We start from the raw sequence: 22,245 nt of genomic DNA, 5'->3' as shown, positions 1-22,245 counted from the left end.
AACAGAGAGTTGGACTGACCTGATGCCACAGGGTTCTATCCGTTCGGATCCCCAATCATGAACGTGGGGGCCGGCACCCCCCATGACTCCCCCACAGTCAGCACAGCCAGGGATCTCACTTCGGGGGCCCAAGTTTAGCCCCCCACACCCAACCGGGGGGCTGCGCAGGGCCCCCAGAGGTTGCCTCACTTTGCCCTGCTGGAAGACACAAACATGGAAAGGATTCAAATTCGGAGGCACTTTGTGAGCAGATAACAGGGCTCCACAGGGACATTTTGGCCACCTGAGGCAGAACAGCACAGGACAACCCATCCCCGTTGTCAAGGTGTGTCAGGCCCACTGGCAGTCAAGTACATTTGACAGCTAAGTTAGTAAAAATGAAAATGAATTTCAAATAATTATAATTGCCATATTTTCTTGAGAGCCCAAACCACCTCCTGAAGTTGCTTACTCTTATCAGGACAACCCTGGTAGAATAGTGACTCCCACTATAAGGAATCGTGGGGAGCCATGAAAGGCTTCCAGATCCACTCTTGTGCTGGTCAAGTTTCAAATTATCTGAGAGGACATTTCTGGGAATGGAGACACTTTCTTCTTTCCTATACTCTGCCTACGCAGGTGGCCTGTTGGTTGCTTTACTATCAGCCTACCCCATTTGAAATGGCCAAGGCGTCATCAGGGTGCACAATGGCCACAATCCATCATTGCCAATACAATGGGTGACTATGCAACCAATCTCCATTCCACCCAGACATCCCATGGCCTTTTCTAAACTCCTCTATTCAGGCTAGCTCCTGTGGCTCCAAAACCTCATCACACAGTTGTTCAACGTGTGGAGACATCATGTCATGTGAACCCTAGGTAGGATGTGGAAAGTTACTAATTGTAGGCCACCATAGGACTGTCCTGTGGAAACCCTGTCTTTTCCATATGGACATCTGGTAAAGTTCTACTCCAGCTGCCTCCATTTTGAGGCGTTCAAGTTACTCTTTATTTACCAGGAAGATTCCTATTCTAGTTCAAAACCTGAACCACTCAATGTAGCCTCCAAACTCAGTTCAAAACAACAGCATTTCTAAACTCTATGTGCTTGGAGCAGAGCTTTCTTCATGGTGACACCGCAGTTATGAGACATATTATGTTTTTTTCTCCTTACTCTCTTACATGTCGACTAAGTAATCATAAGAGAAGGGAAATTCTGTGGTAAAGAAACTGCCTCTTCCTGAGCCTTGCTGAGTTGTGCTGAACAGGGATGAAGCAGCAGGGGCATTCATCCCCTGATTGACCCATGGATTAATTTTTTTAAAACAGAATCCCTCCCACTGACACTAATGAAAGAAGAAAGAAGAACACCAGCTCCAGGACTGGCATTTTCCTTCAGTGTTTCTGGGGCACATCTGAGGAACAATTAGGAAGGGAGTTTGGCTCTAGCAAATTCAAATGCTCTCCATGATATCTCCAGAGGCTGATTTTTGGCCTTACCACTTACAGAGCACCATGTGAGGTACATCAACAGAACTGGGACTTTCTGTTGCAGTGGAATATTTAACAACAAATCACCTTCCTCTTGGCATCCAGTTGCTCCCACCCCCCAACTATCCTAAGAGCACAGGGTTCCTCGTTTATGGATTGTTCCCGGCTCTTAAGGATAAAACCAACAGAAGGAACCACCAGAAGGAGATGAGAGGAATCTTATACAGTAATGGGATGAATATTCTATTCATACTGATCTTATGGATTCCTATTCTCTCTCTCTCTCTCTCAATGAGTGTATAACTACTCATTTCCACACCCAAATAATTAAATACATAACTGAGTACAAGCTGTGTTGGCAAGAATTTTGAAGAACTGCAATATGCTCTCCCTGCTCTCCACCAGGTGCTGTTTCTTCCTAGGCATAACTAGGGCCATAGGTCAGTGTTAGAACACACGCTTGGCACATGCAAAGCCCAAGATTTAATTTCCAGTTACAATCATCTCTATCTGGGGAGAGACTTTTAGCCTGAGATGATGAAAAATTGCTGTCAGTTGTAGCAGAACAGGTTGGGGGAGGCTGGAGTAGACAGTACTCAGCTACATCAAGATCCTAAGTCAATGGAGAGAGCTGATGGGACCTGTAGTCCAGCAATATTTTGGCCATGTTTTCTCCATTTGCAGGCTAAATGGAACAAAGAAGCTTCATGTGTTTTTAAACCCACTTTTAAACATTCTGAAGAATCGTTTCTTTGTTTCCAACTTGAGAGGTATCGTTGATTTTTTTGAAAATTATTTTAATTGTATATTTTATATAGTTTTAAAACTACCATGCTCAGTATTAAACTGGTTATTGGTTTAAGTAAAGAAAAAGCCACCCCTAGATAATATGAGAACAGACAATATTGATAACGTCACTATGATATTAAATAAATATTCTCTGCCTACACAGAATATCCTCAGCATCCCTCACAGACAGACACAGATGTAGATACTGTACATAAACATATACAGTGGTGCCCCGTATAGCGAGGTTAATCCGTTCCGGATTAACCCTCGCTATACGGAATCATCGCTAAACGGGTAGGGGAAAGGTATTGGAATGCATTAAACTTCGTTTAATGCGTTCCAATACCTTCGTTACTTACCCGTTCAGCGAGGATTCCAGGTGCCGGCAGCCATTTTCGCGCCTTCGCTAAGCGAGGGCAGGGCGCGAAAACGGCTGCCGGCAGCCATTTCCGGGCTTCCGGCAGCCATTTTGGAACCGCCGATCAGCTGTTCGGCGGCTCCAAAATGGCCGCCGCAATACCCGATCTTCGCAATGCGGGTTTTCCCCATTGCAAAGATCGGGTATGTTTCCGTATAGCGATCCCGAAAAAGGGATTGCTATACGGAAACATCGCTATACGGTGCACTCGTTAAGCGAGGCACCACTGTAAATACAGCTTGCTCTGCAAACATACCACCACACTCTTGCAGGAAGAGATAATATTATCCAGGCCATAGTGCTGGCTATACAGTGAAAAGTTGATTTGGATCTCAGAAAGCCAATATGGCATAATGATTTGAATGTTGGATTTCAGTCAGGAGACCCAGGTTCAAATCCACAGTTACCCATGAAAATCACTGACTGGCCCTTAGGTTACTTCGCCATATTTCAACTTTCTAGGGGGGCAAAGTCTGAAAATGAGGAGGAAAAAAGCAAAGTGTGCTGCTTATACACGGTCCCATAGCGCTTCAAGCACTCTCTGGGTGGTTTACAAGTTAATTATGCAGGCTACACATTCCCTTCCCCCAGGTGAGCTAGGTACTCATTTTACCGACCTCGGAAGGATAGAAGGCTGAGTCAACCTTGAGCCGCTACCTGGGATTGAACCCCAGGTCGTGAGCACAATTTTGGCTGCAGTACAGCAGTTTAACCACTGCGCCACGAGGCACAGTGGTTAAAAGCCACGTATGTCTTGGAGGGAAAGTGAGATAGAAAATGTCATAGATAAAAATAATGGCTTCCCTTTGTTCTGTGCGGGGCACAATTGGTCTGGAAGAACCAAACAAAACTGCTATTTACTCCAAGCCCTGAAATCAAGCATGATATTTGAGTGCTACTGTAAATATTCAAGGCAGTTTCAGTACAATGTAATTGCACTGTTTGGAAATCAGTCATGTAAACACAAATGAAACGAATACATTTTTGAATAAGAAAAGAAACAGCACCCTAGAAAGTTAAAATGACTTTGTGAACATTTGGGTATACAACGTAGATGGAGGTTACCATAGTATTTCCAGATTAACAGTAGACTTGCAGTTAGAAATTTCCTTCGAGATTCTGAATTTGAGGAGGATCATTTAGGGCTACTTCATAAACTCCTCTTAGACGTCACATGAACGTGTGGAGAGACCGAGCTGAGATTCTGTGTACCTAATTTTTCTACATCGATTGCATGCTTTGCAATCAATTCTCATGTGTAAAGCTGAATAAGTACAGCGCGCTTCCCATATATCTGGGATCCTTGAAAAGTAACTGGATGCACAGGGCTCTTTTCATACCTGGTTTTGAATGTGTATGGATCAGGTAATTGGCTTGCTCCTACTTTTCCTTTTCCACCAAGGCTGGCCCTACCATTAGGCAATTTAAGGCAATTGCACCGGGCAGCAGATGTTGTGAGCTAACAGTGGAAGCCTCCTGGACATTCCTCCTGGTCTCTGCAGCTGTTTCCATCTGCCAGAGGACAGCTCTGTGTACGCTGCACCATCTGTCCCATTAAACTAGCCTGCTGCTGGACGTTATGCCACAACAGTGTTCCAGTTAAGATGCAGCTGGCACTCCAGACAGCCTCTGTACATAGAATGGGGAAATGATGGCATCACATCCTTCTTCTTAGGCAGCAAAAAAGGTCTTGGGTTGGCTTCGTTCACTACACTGTCACACATCTGCAGGGACCTATAGAACTGATAGGAACAAAGGGTAATGGTGTTTTGGATCTGGACTGCTTCAGCCTGCAGAGGAAGGAGTTCTAACATTCAAATACTAGTAAACTAATAAAGCTTATGTCCCTTCATACTAAATGCTAGCTTTGTCAGGAGGGATAAGTTCCTAGCCATCCTTCCAGTGGACTAGTTTTCTGTCTGGGATGAGGACATTCAAAGCTGTACAATTTTATTTTATTTTATTTAAAATATTTATATGCTGCCTTTCTTTTCAAGGATCCAGGGCAGCTTACAAATTGGGGGGAAAACATTCTTTTATATGACACAATGACAGTATTTTCTATGTAAGTTATTACCCACTTCCAAATTACTCCTGACAGATAACCAACAATAAGTGATTTAACCTTTGGTTAGATCAACATTTGAGAAATCCAGTATATAGCATAGTCACTATAATGGCCATGGTAGTTATAACATGGAGCTACAGTACAGGAAACCCTTTGTCCAAGTATTGTGCTACTACCAATTGTGTACTTATGTTGACAAGACACTGATAAATAACATTGTCCTATCTTACAGGACTGTTCTGACAATTATTCAGACAACATTCGCAAAGTGCGTTGCACTACCAAAAAATAAAACAAAACACCACACTGCTTTATTTCATGTATAGGATTATGATCATTTTTCAGTTACAAAGACGCCTTCAAATTGGATGCTGTCACCCTAGCTAAGGCTGGACCCCAGATGCACAACATTTTGCTTGTTTTATATCACTGTAAATTGGACACGAATGGTTTCCCCACCCCCACCTCCCAGAATGCCTTACAAATAGGTTTGCATAAGAGTAAAGCCTGCATATAGTCAGTGTACTGATGACACAAAACAGGCACAAGAAATCCAGTAAGTTCATTCCTATCAAAACACACGATGAAACAAACCCACTCTTTTTCTATCTCTTGTTCCCTGAAAACAACATGAAAATAACTTTCTACTGTACACAGATTCCTCATTCCCTGGATCCACTCTAGGCTTTCGACAAATAGTACTGCAATACCTTGGAGGTTATCAGTGCTCCGGAAATTTCAAAGCCTCCTTCTTACTAGCTACTACAACGCTGGATTCTACAGGATGGATGTAACAGGATTGTCTTATTGCAGCACACATTCTCTTCTCACCTCTATGCTGTGTTTCATTCGCTATTTTACCAACCAGTTCCTGAGTGTGGAGAGAGACAGAGATAAATATCATCTCATGCTGGTCTTTGGATTTCATTATCTTGAGTCATATGCACACACATATATAAATGGGTGTCTGTATGCATATGACTCAAGAGAATCTCTCATCATCATCAGGAAGATCATTCCGTTCTGAGAAATGAAGGCATTGTCCGGGCAAGAGGAAAGGAGGGAAGGGTTTGTGGCTGGGCAGTGAGGGGAAAGAAGGGCGGCTTCTCCGAGCGAGCTCCGTTGGGTCCTAATGATCAGGGGAACACTCTATAAAACAGGCTGCTCCCCTTGAGACCAGAGGCTCCCAAAGGATCAAGGGGAGGGGGAGGGAAAAGACTCCCATTTCCCAGAACAGAGACTGACCAGCAGCACTTCTCTGCTCAGGCTGACCGTGCAGATGGGGAGCAAACTCTTTCCCACTGTCCTGCACAAGCATATCATCTCCTCTGCCTCCCACCCACCCGCCGGCATTCCTGCATCTGCAGTTTTTCTAGAAATCCTAAGGATGGGGCTGGGACCTCCCGCCATTCCTCGCTGTGTCCAGACCGCTGCTTCTTCCTTGGCAATCATGACTGAGCTAAAGCCACGCTGCCTGCTGGAGTATGGAGTATACAGGTCCATCCAGGTTAATCCCTCCCTGCACTCATGCCTTCAGCTGTCTGCCTGGTGGTAACCCCTTGTGGGTACCAGGGCTTGTGCAGGTAAGTAGGTAACCGGGAGGGAGGGAGGGAGGGGGGGCTGTGTGCATCCATTCCCCTGATGGGAAAAAGAAAAAGAGGCTCTGGGAAGGACTCAACACCCACCTACTATTCGTCCTTAACCCCCCCCCCCCCGCATCTCCCTGTCGGCCTTGTCACATCCTGTCCATCACTCTCCCCCCCCTCCACTCTCCCTTTGCTGGGCTGTCAAACCCCATTCCTTCTCTCCGCATCATCCCTTCACCTTTCTCCTTCTTATGCTGTCTGCCTCCCTCCCGCCCTCCCACCCGGCTGCCAACAGCCACCCCTCACAAAGAGCATCCCGGGCACCCCCCCCCGCCCTCCTCTCCGCCGCAACCCACTCCATTGCAACCCGGGATACTTAGCTGCTCTCGTCCTCCTGTTGCCCCGCTGCAGCCCCCCTGCAGAGTAGGCTGGGGAATCCAATTAGAAGGGCTCATCTCCCAGCCATCGCCATGGTGGGGAAGGAGAGGAGGCTTAGGGACGGGGGGGGGGGGGCAGACAGGGAGGGAGGGAGGGAGGGAGGGTATGGTTTCCTCCTTACCTCTGTGGATGCGCCCGCCGCCAGCGCGGTTGTGACTTTGCCCCAGTCCCCGAGGTCTGGGATTCCCTACCTCCTGAGAGTACCCCCTACGAAGAAGCCGCGGCAGCGAGCAAGCAGCTCACGAGAAGGGAGGGCGAGGATCATCCACCTTGGCGCCCGCGCGGAGCCTGCCCGAAATAGCTGCGGCAGCAGCGAGCAGGGGGAGGGACCACCGGGCGGTAGTCACGACAACGGGCATTGCTACCCTCTTTCTCCTCCTCCTGCCTCTCAAAAGTGATGCGGCAGGGAGAAGCAGACAGACAGGAGAGCGGGCCAATGGAAGAGCGCAGCTGCAGATAATCCGCAAGGCTGGGTGGGGGACATCCACCGCCAGCCCCCCCTCCACCGCTGCCACGCGGCTTTTATCCTCTAGAGGCCGCTGGCGCTCAGCAAGGACAGCCCCTACCAAGCTTGCAACACATTGCGATATAGGTAGTTATTTAGTTAGCATGAATTGGATTCCTGTTTTTAATGTTTTTCTTTTCTCAATTCGTATTTTTCTTTCTTAACAACAGCAACACCTTTGGTTTGGGAAACAATGCAATACACAAGCGCTCCCCAGTTCCGGTAATTTTGAACATGTGTCCCATCTAATCACTTATCCCCCTTTCCCCTTATTTATTTATCACACGGAGCCCAATCTTAGGTACTGTATACAGTATTTAATCAGAAGAAACCCACTGGCTCAATATGTGTGCATGTTATGCTCTGTCAAGTATCCACGGAGTTATTAACTCAATGCATTGTCCTTACTGTCTATTTTGATTATTCTTTATTGTTATATGATTGCAATTGCTTTATCGGTTTGTTAACTGCCCAGAATAGTGCTTCACATTAAATTGGGAAGTATAAAAGTGAAAGAAAGAAAGAAAGAAAGAAAGAAAGAAAGAAAGAAAGAAAGAAAGAAAGAAAGAAAGTGTGGGGTTCTCCATTATTATGTTAAATAGTCATGCATTATTCATGTTGTAGGCGGGGGTGGGCAATTAATTTCTATAGGGGGGGCACATAAAAAATCTGAACAGTGTTCAGGGACCGAACTAACTTTACTTAAAATGAAACAGTGATGCTATGATTCTTTTTATTTTAAACTTGTTAATCTTCACAAATACTAAAGAGGTTTTTTGTGGCATGTTATAGATAAGCAACTGACCAACTTTAGACAAAAAGCTATACAGTAAATGGTTTTGATGTTCAAAATTGTCCGCAGGGCGAACAGAAGCGGCTCGCGGGCTGTACGTGGCCCTCGGGCCGCACTTTGCCCAGGTCTGCTGTTAGGTCAAGTTGAGGGTTGAAGGTGACCTGTTTACAGCTATGGTGTCATCATGGATAGAGTGTCAGGCAGGAATTCATGAGGCCTTGAGTGAGGAACTTAGAGGAGTAAGCAGGAGCTTAAAAAATAATTTTATTCTGAAAGGTTTCAAGGCCCCCTTGTACTAATAGTCAACTACCCATTTTCTTTAAAGATACTCCTGAAATTATTCATACCTGAGTGTCAATTAAGCTATTGATAGGAAAAAATATGTCCTGTGACTGAGGATGTCACACTTCAGGTAACAAGTGATCCCCAGGATTTGGGATCTGTTTCTTTGATTTTCTAATGGAAGCAGGCTTTCAGGTCACGCTAAAGGTTTCTTTGGGTATTGTTACGAAGGCTGGTTGTGGAGCCAGAGGTTGGGAGTTGGATCTCCCACTGTGCCTTCAGGGAGGAAGAGCTGGCCTGTGTCGCCTTGGGCAAGCTCATGACATGACAAGCAGAGCTTGAGAAAGTTGCTTTCTTTGCAGCTCCCACAATTCTCCTAACCAGCCTAGCCATAGGTCAGAAACCTCCGATGTCAGAATGAGGTCACAATCTGGTCTGTATCTCTGCAAACTGAGAGGCAGTCAGGCTGAGCCTTCCTCGGGTCAGGATGCATCTTCCTGTAGGCCAATGTTGAGAAGCAGAGCCAAGAGAAGGGGGGGGGGGGGTAAAAAAAAAAAGCAGAGCCTGAGAGTGAGGAGTCAGTCAGAGTCAGGGAGAGAGATCAGAGTGGAGTGAGAGATAGAGTGATATTTGGGAGATCTGAGGTGTGATTAGTCAGAAGAGTGTATAATAACTGTAAGATCAAACAGAAGATTGTTATTGATGATTTATAAACCTGAAGAAGATACGTATAAATAATTATCAAAACATCTGTAATCAAGAAACCTGTTTTATTTAAAAGACAGGGATGAATGGACCTTCATCTTTCTTTAGAAAAGTATGTTGATTTAGTGATAACTGGTGGCAGTATGTGAAGAGGAGTTTGGTTTGCCTTCATGTGCTCAGTGGTTGGAAGATAACCAACAAAGGGGCAAACGCCACAAAAAGAAAGAAATTGTGGACAGGTAAGAAAAATATAAACAGAAATTATCTGTTTCTGGAAATATTTAGAACAGTAATATATTTAGAACAGCAATGCCCCCACCCCAAGTGAGTTCCCTTGGCCAAGCAGGGATTTGAACCCCCGTCTTCTAAGCCCATCACTGTGTCCACCACACCCTGTGAACTGTACATTTTTAATCATGCAAAAAACAAAAAAAAAACCAAGAACAGATCCCTTCCTGCTTAGATTTGGCAGGAAAATGGCATAAAGCCTAAAATTAAAAAAAAAATCAGTCAAAAAGCCTGGGTGAAATTTTATTTATTTATTTATTTATTTATTTATTTATTTATTTATTTATTTATTTGTTTGTTTGTTTGTTTGTTTGTTTATTTATTTATTTATTTATTTATTTATTTATTTATTTATTTATTTATTTATTTATTTATATGCCGCCCATCTAGACATAGTCTACTCTGGGCAGCTCACAACATACAAGATAAAAACAATTTAAAATATACACAGTTTTACATAAATAAAAACAAAGCGATATAAAATATAAATTTACAGATTTACAATTTTAACAATTAGTTTAAAGCAAACAGTCCCAAGATGGCATGAATCAAAAGAAAAGAAATAAGAAATAAGAGTCACTTAACTGACTGAAGGGAAGGCCTGCTTGAATAGCCAGGTTTTCAACTGGCTTTTGTAAATGCCCAGCGAGGGTGCCAGGCGAATTTCGGTAGGGAGGGTGTTCCACAGCCAAGGGGCCACCGCCGAGCAGGCCCAGTTTCTTGTTTTTTCCTTCCGGGCCTCCCTCGGCGTCAGACCTCTCGACCATCCCTACTGGCTATGTCGAGTGATTCGGGTAGATCTGGGTGGGAGAAGACTATCTGCCAGATATTGAGGTCCCAAATCGTTTAGGGCTTTATATGTAATCATTAACACTTTGAAGTCAACGCGGAAACGGGCGGGCAACCAGTGCAAAGTAGCCAGAGTGGGGTAGATATGCTGATATTTTCTCACCCCTCTAAGAAGCCTGGCTGCCGCATTCTGGACCATCTGAAGTTTCCGAGTCAGCCTCAAAGGTAGCCCCACGTAGAGTGCATTACAGTGGTCTAATCTCGAGGTTACGAGCGCGTGCACTAGAGAAGTGAGGGTCCCCCCATCAAGATAAGGTCGCAGCTGGGCAATCCACCATAGATGAAAATAGGCAGAGCGGACCACGGACGCCACCTGGGTTTCCATGGTAAGTGTCGGGTCCAGATGTACCCCCAAGCTGCGGACCTCACTCTTTGCGGCAAGAGTCATCACCCCCAAAAGAAAGGGAGTTACCTATACCGCTGATGGAAGGACCGCCCACCCTCAAGACCTCCGTCTTCTCCGGGTTCAGCCTCAACCCATTTGATTGCATCCATTCCAATACAGTCTCCAGGCAGCGCTGAAGGGACGGGACGGCATCCGCTGAGGTAGATGAAAAGGAGATGTAGAGCTGTGTGTCATCAGCATACTGGTGACATGATGCCCCACACCCCCACACCCCTAGCAGCCTCATATAGATGTTAAACAGCATTGGAGAGATGATCGACCCCTGTGGAACCCCACAGTTGAGACTCCACAGGGCCGAGACACACTCCCCAAGCTGAACTCTCTGGGGATGGTCCTCCAAGAAGGAACGGAGCCAGGCAAGCGCCAGGCCACCAATTCCCAACTCGGAGAGCCTCCCCAGGAGGATACCGTGGTCAACGGTATCAAAGGCCGCCAAGATGTTGAGGAGGACCAACAAGGATATATTGCCCCCATCGGCCTCCCTCAGCAGGTCATCCAACAGTGCGACCAGTGCCGTCTCTATACCGTAGCATGGCCTGAAGCCCAACTGGAATGGGTCCAGGGCATTGGTTTTGTCCAAGAGCGCCTGGAGCTGATCTGCCACCACCTTCTCAACCACTTTGCTAAGGAAAGAAACATTGGAGACGGGCCTATAATTGCCAATGTCGTCCGTCGCCAAATTTGGTTTCTTCCTAATGGGCCTAATGAGTGTCTCCTTTAGGGCAAGGTAAGCCCTAAAGGAGACACTCTCATGGTATCCTGAAGAGACCCATTAATTATTGCAGTGGCCCATTTGGTTGTTACGGGCCTGGCTGCTTTGATTAGCCACGCCGGGCAAGGGTCGAGAGAATAGGTGGTGGCCCGACAGCAATCAAGTGCCTTGTCCACCAAATCTGGTGTCACAGGCTGAAAGGAGCCAAGAATTACCGGGCAAGGCAGAGCGCTGGACATCTCTGCTTGATCCATTGTATTTAAAAAAGGAGAAAGGTCACAGCGGATGGCCTCTACTTTGGATTTTTAAAATGCTGCAAATTGGTCAGGTGAGATGCTAGTGGGAGGCCCTTCACCCAGACCAATTCCGGATAGATCGCGAACTATACGGAAAAGTTCTGCCTGCTGATTGGAAGCTTCGCTTATCTGGTCAGCGATGTAAGATCTTCTAGCAGCCTTTACCTTGGCTAGGTAATGGTTAGTTGCAATCTTGACAGCAGTCTTATTATAATCTGTCAGTTTCTTCCTCCAAATGCACTCTAGCTGTCTCCTTATTTGCTTCATCGCTCGTAGATCCTGATTATACCAGGGTCCTGGCCGAGCTCTGCTCCTGAGAGGGCATTTGGGTGCGATCGTGTCAACAGCCCTAGTAGCGGAAGAGAACCAGCCATCGACCAGGGCTTTGACAGGAGCGCCACACAGTTCTGCTGGAATCCCTCTCATGGTATCCTGGAAACCCATTGGATCCAGTAACCTTCGAGAGCGGACCATCAAAATAGATCCATGCTCCCTACGAGGAGAGAGCGCCATTGCGAGGTTACATTTTATTAGGTGATGGTCTGACCATGACAAGGGGACTGACACAAGGTCAGTCACCATCAGACCACGCTTACTACACTCGGTGGAAAAAACCAGGTCGAGCATGTGGCCACCCATGTGCGTGGGGCCGTTGACATGTTGGGATAAGTTCAAGGAAGCCATGGTTTCCAAGAACTCAAGAGCTGGACTGGATACCTCTGCTTCCGCATGGATGTTGAAGTCACCCAGGACCAAAAGTCTTGGGGACTCCAACAGTGCCGTGGAGACAAAGTCCGCCAGCTCCGGTAGGGAAGTGGCTGAGTTACGGGGGGTGTGGTAGCCCAGCAAGATCCCAATACCATCCCGGGCCCCAATCCGCACATGAAGGGCCTCCAAACCTGGCTTCATGACCGAGGAGCACCTAGTAACCGCTAGAGATTTTCTATAGACAATGGCAACTCCCCCCCACCCCTCCGGTCTGCCCTGGTGCTGGACTGCATAACCTGGAGGACAGGAAAGGGTCAGAGGAACCCCTCCTTCCCCACCCATCCAGGTCTCAGTTATGCACGCGAGGTCTGGATACTCCTCCAGAATAAGATCTTGAATAAGCTGGGATTTGTTGGATACAGACCTGGCGTTCAACAGGACCAGGTTCAGAGTAGAGGGCCAGCTAGGCTGCCTACTTCGATATTGGCAGTTGGTCACAGTGCCAGAACAGTGAACAGCCTTCAAACATCTGTTCACTGTTCTTCTAACATGAGTATGCACTGTGCCAGCGCCATATCTCCCTCTTCCCGTAATCACCGTGAAGTTAGAACCCTCGCTGGGCCGGCAGGCCTAACTCTCCATATCAGTCAAGAAAGTAGAAAGAAGGGGAAGAAGAAGAAGAAAAAACACCAAACAGTAATAAAAAATTACAAATACAGTCAAACAATAAACATTACTAACAATAAAGATTAACAATAAACAATAATTGTAACAATGAGCATAAACCAGATTAAATTAAATTAAAATAAATTAAATTACCCCTTCGTATAGTCCTATTCCACCTCACTCGGACATGGACCTTTTTCTGTCCTGGTGTTTCAACAGTACAGTAGATATTAAGGTTGTAGAGGGGAGAGTGCAGTTCTTATGCAACTGGCATGCTTCAGCAGGGAAGAGAGGGAAACATTGTAGCACGAAGGTTAAAGCTAGTAGAAGTGTTCCTGTTGCCCTTCTCTTCTCTCGGAGAACAGTTTTTACTAGTTCTAACAAGGTGACTCGCCGATACCACCAGCAGTAGTGGCCTAAGAGAGGCAGATGTCTCATTCCAGGGTGGATTTCCAGCTTCCACGGCCAGGTTCTGGGATCGCTGTCTGACAGAGCCCCGGGCATAGCAACCTACTTCGCGAGACCTTCTGGCATCCCCGAAGTTGCACAGTCGTCCCAACAGCCTCCAGCCGTGCCCCCTTATTCTGAACAGCATCCTTCCGAGCTCTGCTCGCCAACCAAGCTCCAGCCCCCGTATATCGAGCTCAGCGTCGGTCTTTCTTCTCCTGCACACAGTTGCCCCGCTGGTTGTCCTGCAGTACAGCCCCCTGTTGTAAGCACCGAAGCACCACCACTTCTTTGAAAACCCGCTCGCTTCCAACTCCCCTCACTTCTTCGAGGTCTCAGAGCTGGTGGGTGGGGGGTTTCTTCGAGCCTCGCAATGCAGACACCAGGCAAAACGGACCGAAGCCGTGGAGAAAAACGCTCCCGACCAGCTACCTGTCTGCCATCTTTATGGCTTTAAATACTCTTCAAAGTGCTTCAAACATAATCCAGTGGCTAAAGTTCATCAGTAACTTACCCATATAAGGCTGGCAATGTCACCAGCCATAGCAGTTTTTCAGAAATTGATTTAATTTAACCATTTCAAGTCACTAAAACTGCTGGATGGCTCAGTGGTGTAGTTACCCTGGTTGGGAGTTCGATTCCCCACTGTGCTAACTTCACAGGGATGGACTTGATGCTCCATAGGGTCCCTTCCAGTTCTGTTGTTCTAAGATATAGGACCACTAGGATGATTTTACCACCAGCAGCAATTTTCAAAAATTAAAGACTCCCTCCCCCCCCCGTTCTGTAGCCCCCCCTTTCAAGTTTCCCCAGGATGAAGAGCTTCAGGAGCTTCGGGGATGAGGATTATAAATTTTAAATTTTTTATTTAGTTTCTGAAAAACTGCCACAGCCGATGACGTCATCAGTTATGTTTGGTACTTTGAGCTCCTTAGAAGAAGATAAGAATATAATCATATGCCATCAAGTGAATTCTGACCTATGGTGACCCTATTCAGGGTTTTCCTTATAGAGAATACTCAGAAGTGGTTTCCCATTCCTTTCTTCTGGGGGTCATCCTGGGACTGTGGAACTTGCCCAGGGCCACACAGGCTGGCACGACTTGTAGGAGGCACCGTAGGGAACTCCTCACATCTGGCTCTGTAGCCAGTTACCTAAACCATTGAGCTATCCGGCCAGCTCCTTAAAAGAAGGGTAGGGTAATAAAAGTAAGGAATAAAGCTACTTGCAAGCAAGCTTATCTGCGAGTTAATTTGGCCTATGTCTGTCCCTTAGGTCTTGGATGTGCTAAGCACTTCAAAGCAGAGAAAAAGCAGAAGCTGGGCACTTCCACAGAAGCATATCAATGAACAGAGAATAAATATAAGTTCACATCAAAAATAACAATGTAATGTTGTCAGGAATTAGAAACAATAAACTACGCAGTGAAAGGAAATCCTCGGTTCACTGGCATGCCAATGACTTTACAGGGCTGTAATCTTCCCATGCACTTTAGCAATGATTATCATCATTACGAGGACGTCAATACAGTCTCTGAACTGCAAATACCCTCTTTGCGAGGTGGCGTGGGAGAAAATTCTTCAGACCGAATCCCACCCGTCAAATAGGACACATTGTGTGACTGTGCTGTCAGAGCCTCTCATTCTCCCTCCAGACACGCACGCAGAAAAAAAGGAGGCTGGAAGGAACCTTGGTGGCTTTCTTATGAATCTGAATCTGAAAGAGACACCTTGTCATGTTATATCACAGGATAAAACATGATACCTTGACTGCAGTACACTTCTGTGCATGCATATTCACCAGTAAGTCCTATTGACTTGGCAGGGCTTGCTCTCAGGTAAATAGGTTATAGAAGTGCAGTCTGGATTTCAGGAAAATATGACAACTCGGATCTGGACTATGGCCTGAAGTAGACATTATCAGTGTGGCATCCCTTTTCCTGTATCTCAAAAGATGCTGCTCCTTTTCTTTAAGGGTGATCACAGGGGACGAATACATTCATCCATTTAAAGAGGCTATCCCTAAAGAAAGGCGATGCATTGTGTTGGAAGATGGTGTTGGCAAGCTGTAACAAATAAAAGATTGGCCAGTGGGTAAAACTGGGCAAAATGGGATGGGAGGTTTCTAAAAAGCCACCCAAGAAGGGTTTCCTTTTATGAATGATCTTGTATCCATCAGTCAGTCAATAAATCCATTGTGTCAGTAGATCGACTACATCTTCAGTTAATTAATTGAGGGTAGATAAGATAGTGGGTTACAGTTCTTGAATCAATCTCTCTCTCTCTCTCTCTCTCTCTCTCTCTCTCTCTCTCTCTCTCTGTGTGTGTGTGTGTCTGTGTGTCTGTGTTTTGAATTAAAAAAATATTTCTGCAATTAGGGAACAAAGAAGCAAAAATTAAAGATGTCTTTTCCAGATTCAGAATACCTGGAAGACATCTGAAGAGAGATATTGATGAATATCAATCACAAGTGCAGTTTTGCAATGGAGATACATTGGGCAAAGGGTATATCAGTTTTCCTCCAACCTTATATGCTTCTGAGTTTTGGTCCTATGATTCCCATTAGCCCCAATTAACAGTCAGTGGTCACAGACTATCTAGTCCAAAGTTTATGAAAAGCATCTGGAGTGGTGAAGGTTGAGTCAAAAGATATGACAGAAACTGCACTATGCTGCCACAACTGCTCAGATGGTCTCCAGCTCAACAAGAAGCTGCATGTCTGTGAGGCCAGTGATTGTTATACAGACCGATTGCAGCTAGTGGTATTCTGTAAGTACTTAAAAATACAAGCATTGGATGGGTTGCTTGAATCTTTTTATCAAGCTGTGCATATGCTTAGCTTCATGAAGGGAAAACAAATTTGTACAGAAATGTTTTGCACAAAAAGGGAACACTGGATGAAAAATATGCATATTTTTTCTTCATGTGCTCCAAGTGAGAAATTGCAGAAGGCTTAGAAAATACTCGGTAGATTATGTTGACAAGGCAAGAAAATTAATGAGATTTGTTCATGTCACTTATCACTATTTAGAAGAAAGGTACACTGTGTTCATTGTGTCTTATTCCCAGGTTCATAACAAATCCTTAAGTCACAGACAAGGAACCTTTGGCTTTCCAAAAGTGCTTGATCAGAACTGCAACAATCTGTTATCGTTGACCATGATTTATGGAGTTGGTGGAGACTGTAAACCACAAATGTCCCCAAAAGATGACATGTCCCCAACGGAAAGTACAAATGTCCCCAAAAGATGACATTTCCCCAACGGAAAGTCTCAGGTAGTATAGGTCCATTAAATCAACTGCTGATAGTGAGTTCACACACACACACACACACACACACACACACAAACACACAAACACACACACACACACACACACACACACACACACACACACACACACACACAGACAGAGTGGTGCCTCGCATTACGACGTTAATTCGTTCCAGCGAAAATGCTGTAGAACGAAAACGTAATGTGAAATTAAAAAGCCCATAGAAACGCATTAAAACCCAATTATTGCGTTCCTATGGGCTTGAAACTCACCATCCAGCGAAGATCCTCCATAGTGCGGCCATTTTTGCTGCCCGTGCAGCGAGGAATCCGTCCCAGAAAGGAGCGGGGAGCCATTTTTTTAACCCGGCGGCCATTTTGAAACCGTCGATCAGCTGGCCGAAAATCGTCATTTTGCGAGAATCGGTTCCCGAAGCAGGGAACCGATCATTGCAAAGCAAAAAAAACCCATTTAAAACATCGTAAAAAAGTTCGTCGTGATGCAATTTCATCATTAAACGGGGCGCTCGTCTTGTGAGGCACCACTCTGTGTGTGTGTGTGTGTGTGTGTGTGTGTGTGTGTGTGTGTGTGTGTGTGTGTACAGTGGTGCCTCGCGTAGCGATGTTAATCCGTGCAGAAAAAATCACTGCTAAGCGATAACATCGCTACGCAAAAATAAAAAGCCCATAGAAACGCATTAAAACGTGATTAATGCATTCCTATGGGCTAAAAACTCCCCCTTAAGCGAAGATCCTCCATAGCGCCACCATTTTCGGTGCCTCTAAAGCAAGGTATCCATGCCTGAAAACAGTGGGCGGCCATTTTATTTACCTGGCAGCCATTTTGAAATTGCCGATCAGCTGGCTGAAAATGGGGGCTTTGCGATGATCGCTTCCCTGCGATCATTGCAAAGCGAATTTCCCCCATAGGGACCATCGCAAAGCGATCGCTTTTGTGATGGCAAAAAGTCCATCGCAAAGTGATTTTGACGCTATACGGAGCAATTCCTATGCAAGGCACTACTGTATGTATGTATGTATGTATGTATGTATGTATGTATGTATGTATGTATGTATGTATGTATGTATGTATGTAAACTATATATATAACTATATATACAACTATATATCTCACTGATTCAGTGAATCTACTCTCCATGGATCTACCAAATGGATTCAGGTCCGTGGCTCCTTAATCATGCACCTAATGAGACAGCCAAACAGAGAAAAGGAATGCAGAGCAGCTGACTTGTAGCCACTATGCTGTTGTAGCAGATCTCAGAAATGAATAGAAAGCCTACTTAGTTTGCCATCCTAGCAAAGGTCATTCTCTCTGAGGGTGGGAAGGGAAATGTGAATTCACTCTCACTGAGTTGCTGTGAAGTAACACTGAGGAATTCGGGTTTCCTTGGATCTCTTAATATTAACTGGCTGCATAGGCAGAGAGGAGAACCCCTTGTTTGCAGCTCTGTTTATAGCTCTGCAGCTGGCACAGTCAGAAGGGCACTGGCTAGTAAGCTGTAAACAAGGGTTTCCTTTGTTAATTTCCTCATCTTATCTTTTTTTTAAAAGAGGAAACGTACTGATGGAGAGAAGTTTTGTTCTCCATTCTTAACCCATTAAGAAAGAAAAAGAAAAAGAAGAAAAGAAAAGAGAAGCAGGCCCATAGAGAAAGACTGCTTGCTTGCTCAGCAGCTTTTCTACATCAGTTCCGGCAATCACATGCCTGAACTAATGCAAATGGATCTGGGGCTTCTTTAAAAGTAGTAGCCCTACAGTGGAGACAACAAGTACAGATGGGAGGGCACCCTCTGGGCTGATTCACCTTTCATTTTGCATCCTGTGCAGACCCTCAGCATTTTTCATCAGTGTGGCCACCCCTTGCGCACTGTATTCATGTGATGTGCTGCAGAATTGGAACATGTGCTTGTTTATTGTTAATTCCATTTAATGTCCTGGACAAGGGGGACCTTGTGAGTCTTCAGAGGCTGTGAGACCTCACTTCCCATTAGCCTCAAACATCATGTCCCATTGGCCGGAATAGTTGTTGTCCAATAATATCTAGCATGCCTGCCTCTGGTCTGATAGGTGGGTAGTTTTTCACAGCCTACCCTTTTAGAGGTGAGGTGAGTCTGTTTGGGAATATGCCCCAGCAGCATGTCATGCCCTCAGTCGCCCAGCAGGGGGTAGCAAAGCTCTTCTTTGTCATGAGAGTTAATGAGCGGTATACATTAGAAATCATACCAGGGGCTGTTTTGCAGAAGTAGTAAAGGAGAGTCATCTGTAGTCAATGTCGTACTTTTTGTATAGAACTGAGAAGACATTCTTACTTGTTTTATTTATTTGATTTGTTTTCTACGCCATCTTTCTCCAAGGGGAGGGATCTAAGGCAATGCGCTATTCATTAAAACAACGCACAGTTAAAAACACATTGGGATACAATATTAAAAACAGTTAATCAGATAATATTAAAAGTTGCCATTTAAAAATACTCAGAAAAATTCATTCATCAGATCGGTATACAGACATGCACCATCCCATTAGAATGCCTGTCTAAATCCAGGCAAAAATCCACTGGTGGCAGCGAGAAGAAAACGCAACGTGAGCCTTTGTGAGGGAAAGACTAGCAGGGGCCACAAGGGCAAACGCCACAGTATTATATAACACAGGGGTCCCCAACTCCCGGTCCACGGGCTGGTGTCGGTCTGTGGCCTTGACCAACTGGGCCACGGAGACATCTCTTCCGCCCCCACGCATGCACTCCCCCCATGCCCCACGCAAAGCACCTTCATGAATGCACGCAAGTGTGTGCGCCCCACAAGCGCCCCCACCCCTTCACGCATGCACATGAGTGCCTGTGTGCCCCCTACGCATTGATCCTGCCCCCCCAACCGGTCCATGGTGTCAAAAACGTTGGGGACCACTGATACAACAGATACAAATTTTAACCAAAAACCTAAGTATCTCTGAAATATCAGCGTAATATGCATGCTGTTCCTAATATTGCCGTTTTGCCCCGATGGTGTGATTTCTGAGAACTGCAACTGTTTATAGTACTGTATGACATTTCTTGATATTGTTCCCAAAGCCCCAATGACTACGGGGACCACTGAAGTGTGTTTCTTCCAGAGGTGAGATGTTTCGATTGCCAGGTCTCTGTACTTTGTTAGTTCTTCAAATTCTTTAGTTTCAAATCTGGCATCCCCTGGAATTGCAATGTTAATGATCCGGACATTTCTTCATTCTGTTACTACTATGTCTGGTGTGCCATGTTCAAGGTATCCGTTTGGATCTGGAAATCCCACAAAATCATGTCTCCCTCATTTTCTGACATATTCTCTATCTGATGTCCCCATGGATTTTTGGAGGCCAGCAAGTTATATTTTTTTGCATAATGACCAGTGCACTAACTTTGCCACCTTATCATGTCTAACTTTGTAATCTGTTTCTGTAATCTTTGGACGTTCACAGATGAGGTGTGACACAGTTTTTTTCTTGGCGGAGTTGACATTTGCTGTTACCAGTAATTTCTTGAATCTTAGCTTTCATCACGTTGGTTTGGAGTGTTTGTTCTTGTGCAGCAAAAAATCAAGTATTCGGTTTCTTTCTTAAGGGTTCCCAGTTTTAGCCATGTCCATGTTGAATTATGATCATGCTTTCCATCGATATTTCTCAGGTATTGTATATGTATTGGTTTATTTTTTTCAGCTGTTTAATTTCTTTTCAAATTGTTGTTTCTTATATTGAGCTTTTGTTTCTGTTGTTTTCAAAATATTCTCAATTTTGATTGCTTTCAGTAATTTTTCTCTGCTTGTACTGATATAATCACTTAGGCTTCTTTTTTCTTCCTTTACTACCTGCTGTGTTTGTAGTAATCCACGACCCCTGATTTTTTTGTGGTAAATATAATCTGTACACATCGCTTTTTGGATGTCGTGTATGATGCTTGTTCATTAGTTTCCATGTTTTCCTTTTTGGGGCCGCAGACTGGTTGGGGGGAGCGAGCTCCATGCGTGGGGGTGTGTCATGCTTGCGGTGGGCATGTTGCGCTCGTGCACATACGCGCAAGTGTGATATGCCCCCGCAGATGCGACATGGCCACTGCAAGCATGACACATACACTGCATAAGCACGACACCCCCCGAGCATGATACAGCCCTTGAGTATGACATGCCCATCGCACAAGCATGACAACCCTCTGTGAGTTGACACCCCCCTGTGAATGTGACAAGCCCACCTTGTGTGCATGCAGGGGGGGACAGAGATCTGTATCCGCAGCCCAGTTCCAGCAAGCCCATGGACCATCACCGGACCGTGAGCCGGCGGTTGACAACCCCTGGTGTAGAATAATCATTGGTTATTTCAAAATTGTGTGTTTTCTCTATATTGTTTCAAGCATTCATCATATCTTTCAATTTTCTTTGTTGCAGATGTTATCCATTGTTTTAATTCTTCCATAGTTTCAACAATTGTTTTCCTTTCTAGGTCATATATTTTGCATAGTCTGGCTTTTACTTTTTCCATTTTTAATTTTTCAGTATTTGAAGTGTTTCAAGTCGTTAATGTCTCCATGTAATTTATTTTTCTTTCCAGCTGAATTTTCCACTTTGGAATGCCATGCGTTTTCTGGGATTTTTGCAGCTTGTAATCAAGTTCCATGGTTATTATGGTAGCTGTGCTATACATGAGCCCGTTTGTTTCCTTTAGCGTGTTGGTTGGAATTGTTCTGATGACAACATTTTGCATCATTCATTAGATCTTTGACTGGTTTACTTTGTAATTGGTGCAAATTGGGGAGCCTTTGTCTTTCTGTGTTCTGCCTAATATTGAGTTACTATTTTTCCCCTCAGTGATGTTTGCCATTCTGTCAATTCATAATTTCTGGGTTGTTCCATGAGTTGTCCCTCTATTGATACATTTTCTTCCACTATTGTGTTCTGTGTTCATTTTGCCACCTTTTCTAGTTCTTGCAATTCCAGTTCTGAAAATAGTTTACTCCAGGGGATAAACCTTCTCTGGTCTATTAATCATTGTTCAGTTATGTCACAACTTGGGTGTTTTCTTTTCCAAATTTCCAACATTCTTTTTTGAAAACCACAGGCTGTTGGGTTTGCCTTATAATAACATTTCATAATTTCGTGATTTTTGGTGAGAGTCCAAGTTTTGCATTTACAGTAGCTTTGCAGCAGCCTATTTTGGCCCCTCAACAGGGTTTGCTGAGCCCTGTAGCTCATTTGTCACCAGATGCCCAGGGGCTATAGCATCTGATGTGGTCTTTGTTGACCCGGGCAATGACCGATCCAGTATGGATTTCTGTTTATTCCCTCTCATCATATTTGATGGTTGGTGGGCACAATTGGTCTGGCTTCTCAGCTGAGATCGGTCTGGCTTGGGAGACCCTTCAGCATAGCTCTCAACCTCACTCAAGCACGCAAGTCCCTTCGCCTCAACAAGGCCTGTGCCCATGGAGGGTTTGTTGGTTTTGTTGTTGCTGTCAAAATGAAATATGAAGCCATTAGGGAAGAAACCTCCAAAGAATTAATAT

At 45.0% G+C, this 22,245-nt stretch overlaps 1 protein-coding gene and 1 long non-coding RNA gene across 5 annotated transcripts in view; one reads left to right on the top strand and one right to left on the bottom strand.

Moving 5' to 3' along the window:
- Positions 1 to 7,089, bottom strand: part of LOC110090614 (uncharacterized) — a 33,564-nt gene extending 26,475 nt beyond the window's left edge. The window contains exons 1-2 of one of the 4 annotated variants that reach the window (XM_020814308.3): positions 6,894 to 7,089; positions 20 to 198 (exon numbers count right to left, since the gene is read on the bottom strand). In XM_020814308.3, the coding sequence (XP_020669967.3) occupies positions 20 to 84 (65 nt within the window). In that variant the 5' untranslated portion in view covers positions 85 to 198; positions 6,894 to 7,089. Of the gene's footprint in view, positions 1 to 19; positions 2,833 to 6,893 lie in introns of those variants that run through there. The other 3 variants (XM_020814311.3, XM_020814307.3, XM_078386509.1) reach the window with 3 other exon arrangements.
- Positions 3,049 to 9,347, top strand: LOC144587101 (uncharacterized). Its single transcript, XR_013542275.1, has 2 exons — positions 3,049 to 6,331; positions 9,134 to 9,347. It is a non-coding gene; the product is annotated as an uncharacterized LOC144587101 (long non-coding RNA).
- The last annotated feature ends 12,898 nt before the right edge of the window (positions 9,348 to 22,245 follow it).

This window comes from Pogona vitticeps, chromosome 2 (genome assembly GCF_051106095.1).
Source record: "Pogona vitticeps strain Pit_001003342236 chromosome 2, PviZW2.1, whole genome shotgun sequence".
Classification (NCBI taxonomy): domain Eukaryota; kingdom Metazoa; phylum Chordata; class Lepidosauria; order Squamata; family Agamidae; genus Pogona; species Pogona vitticeps.
Note: the sequence above shows the minus strand (reverse complement) of the source record. Positions and strands in the feature narration are given on the sequence as shown.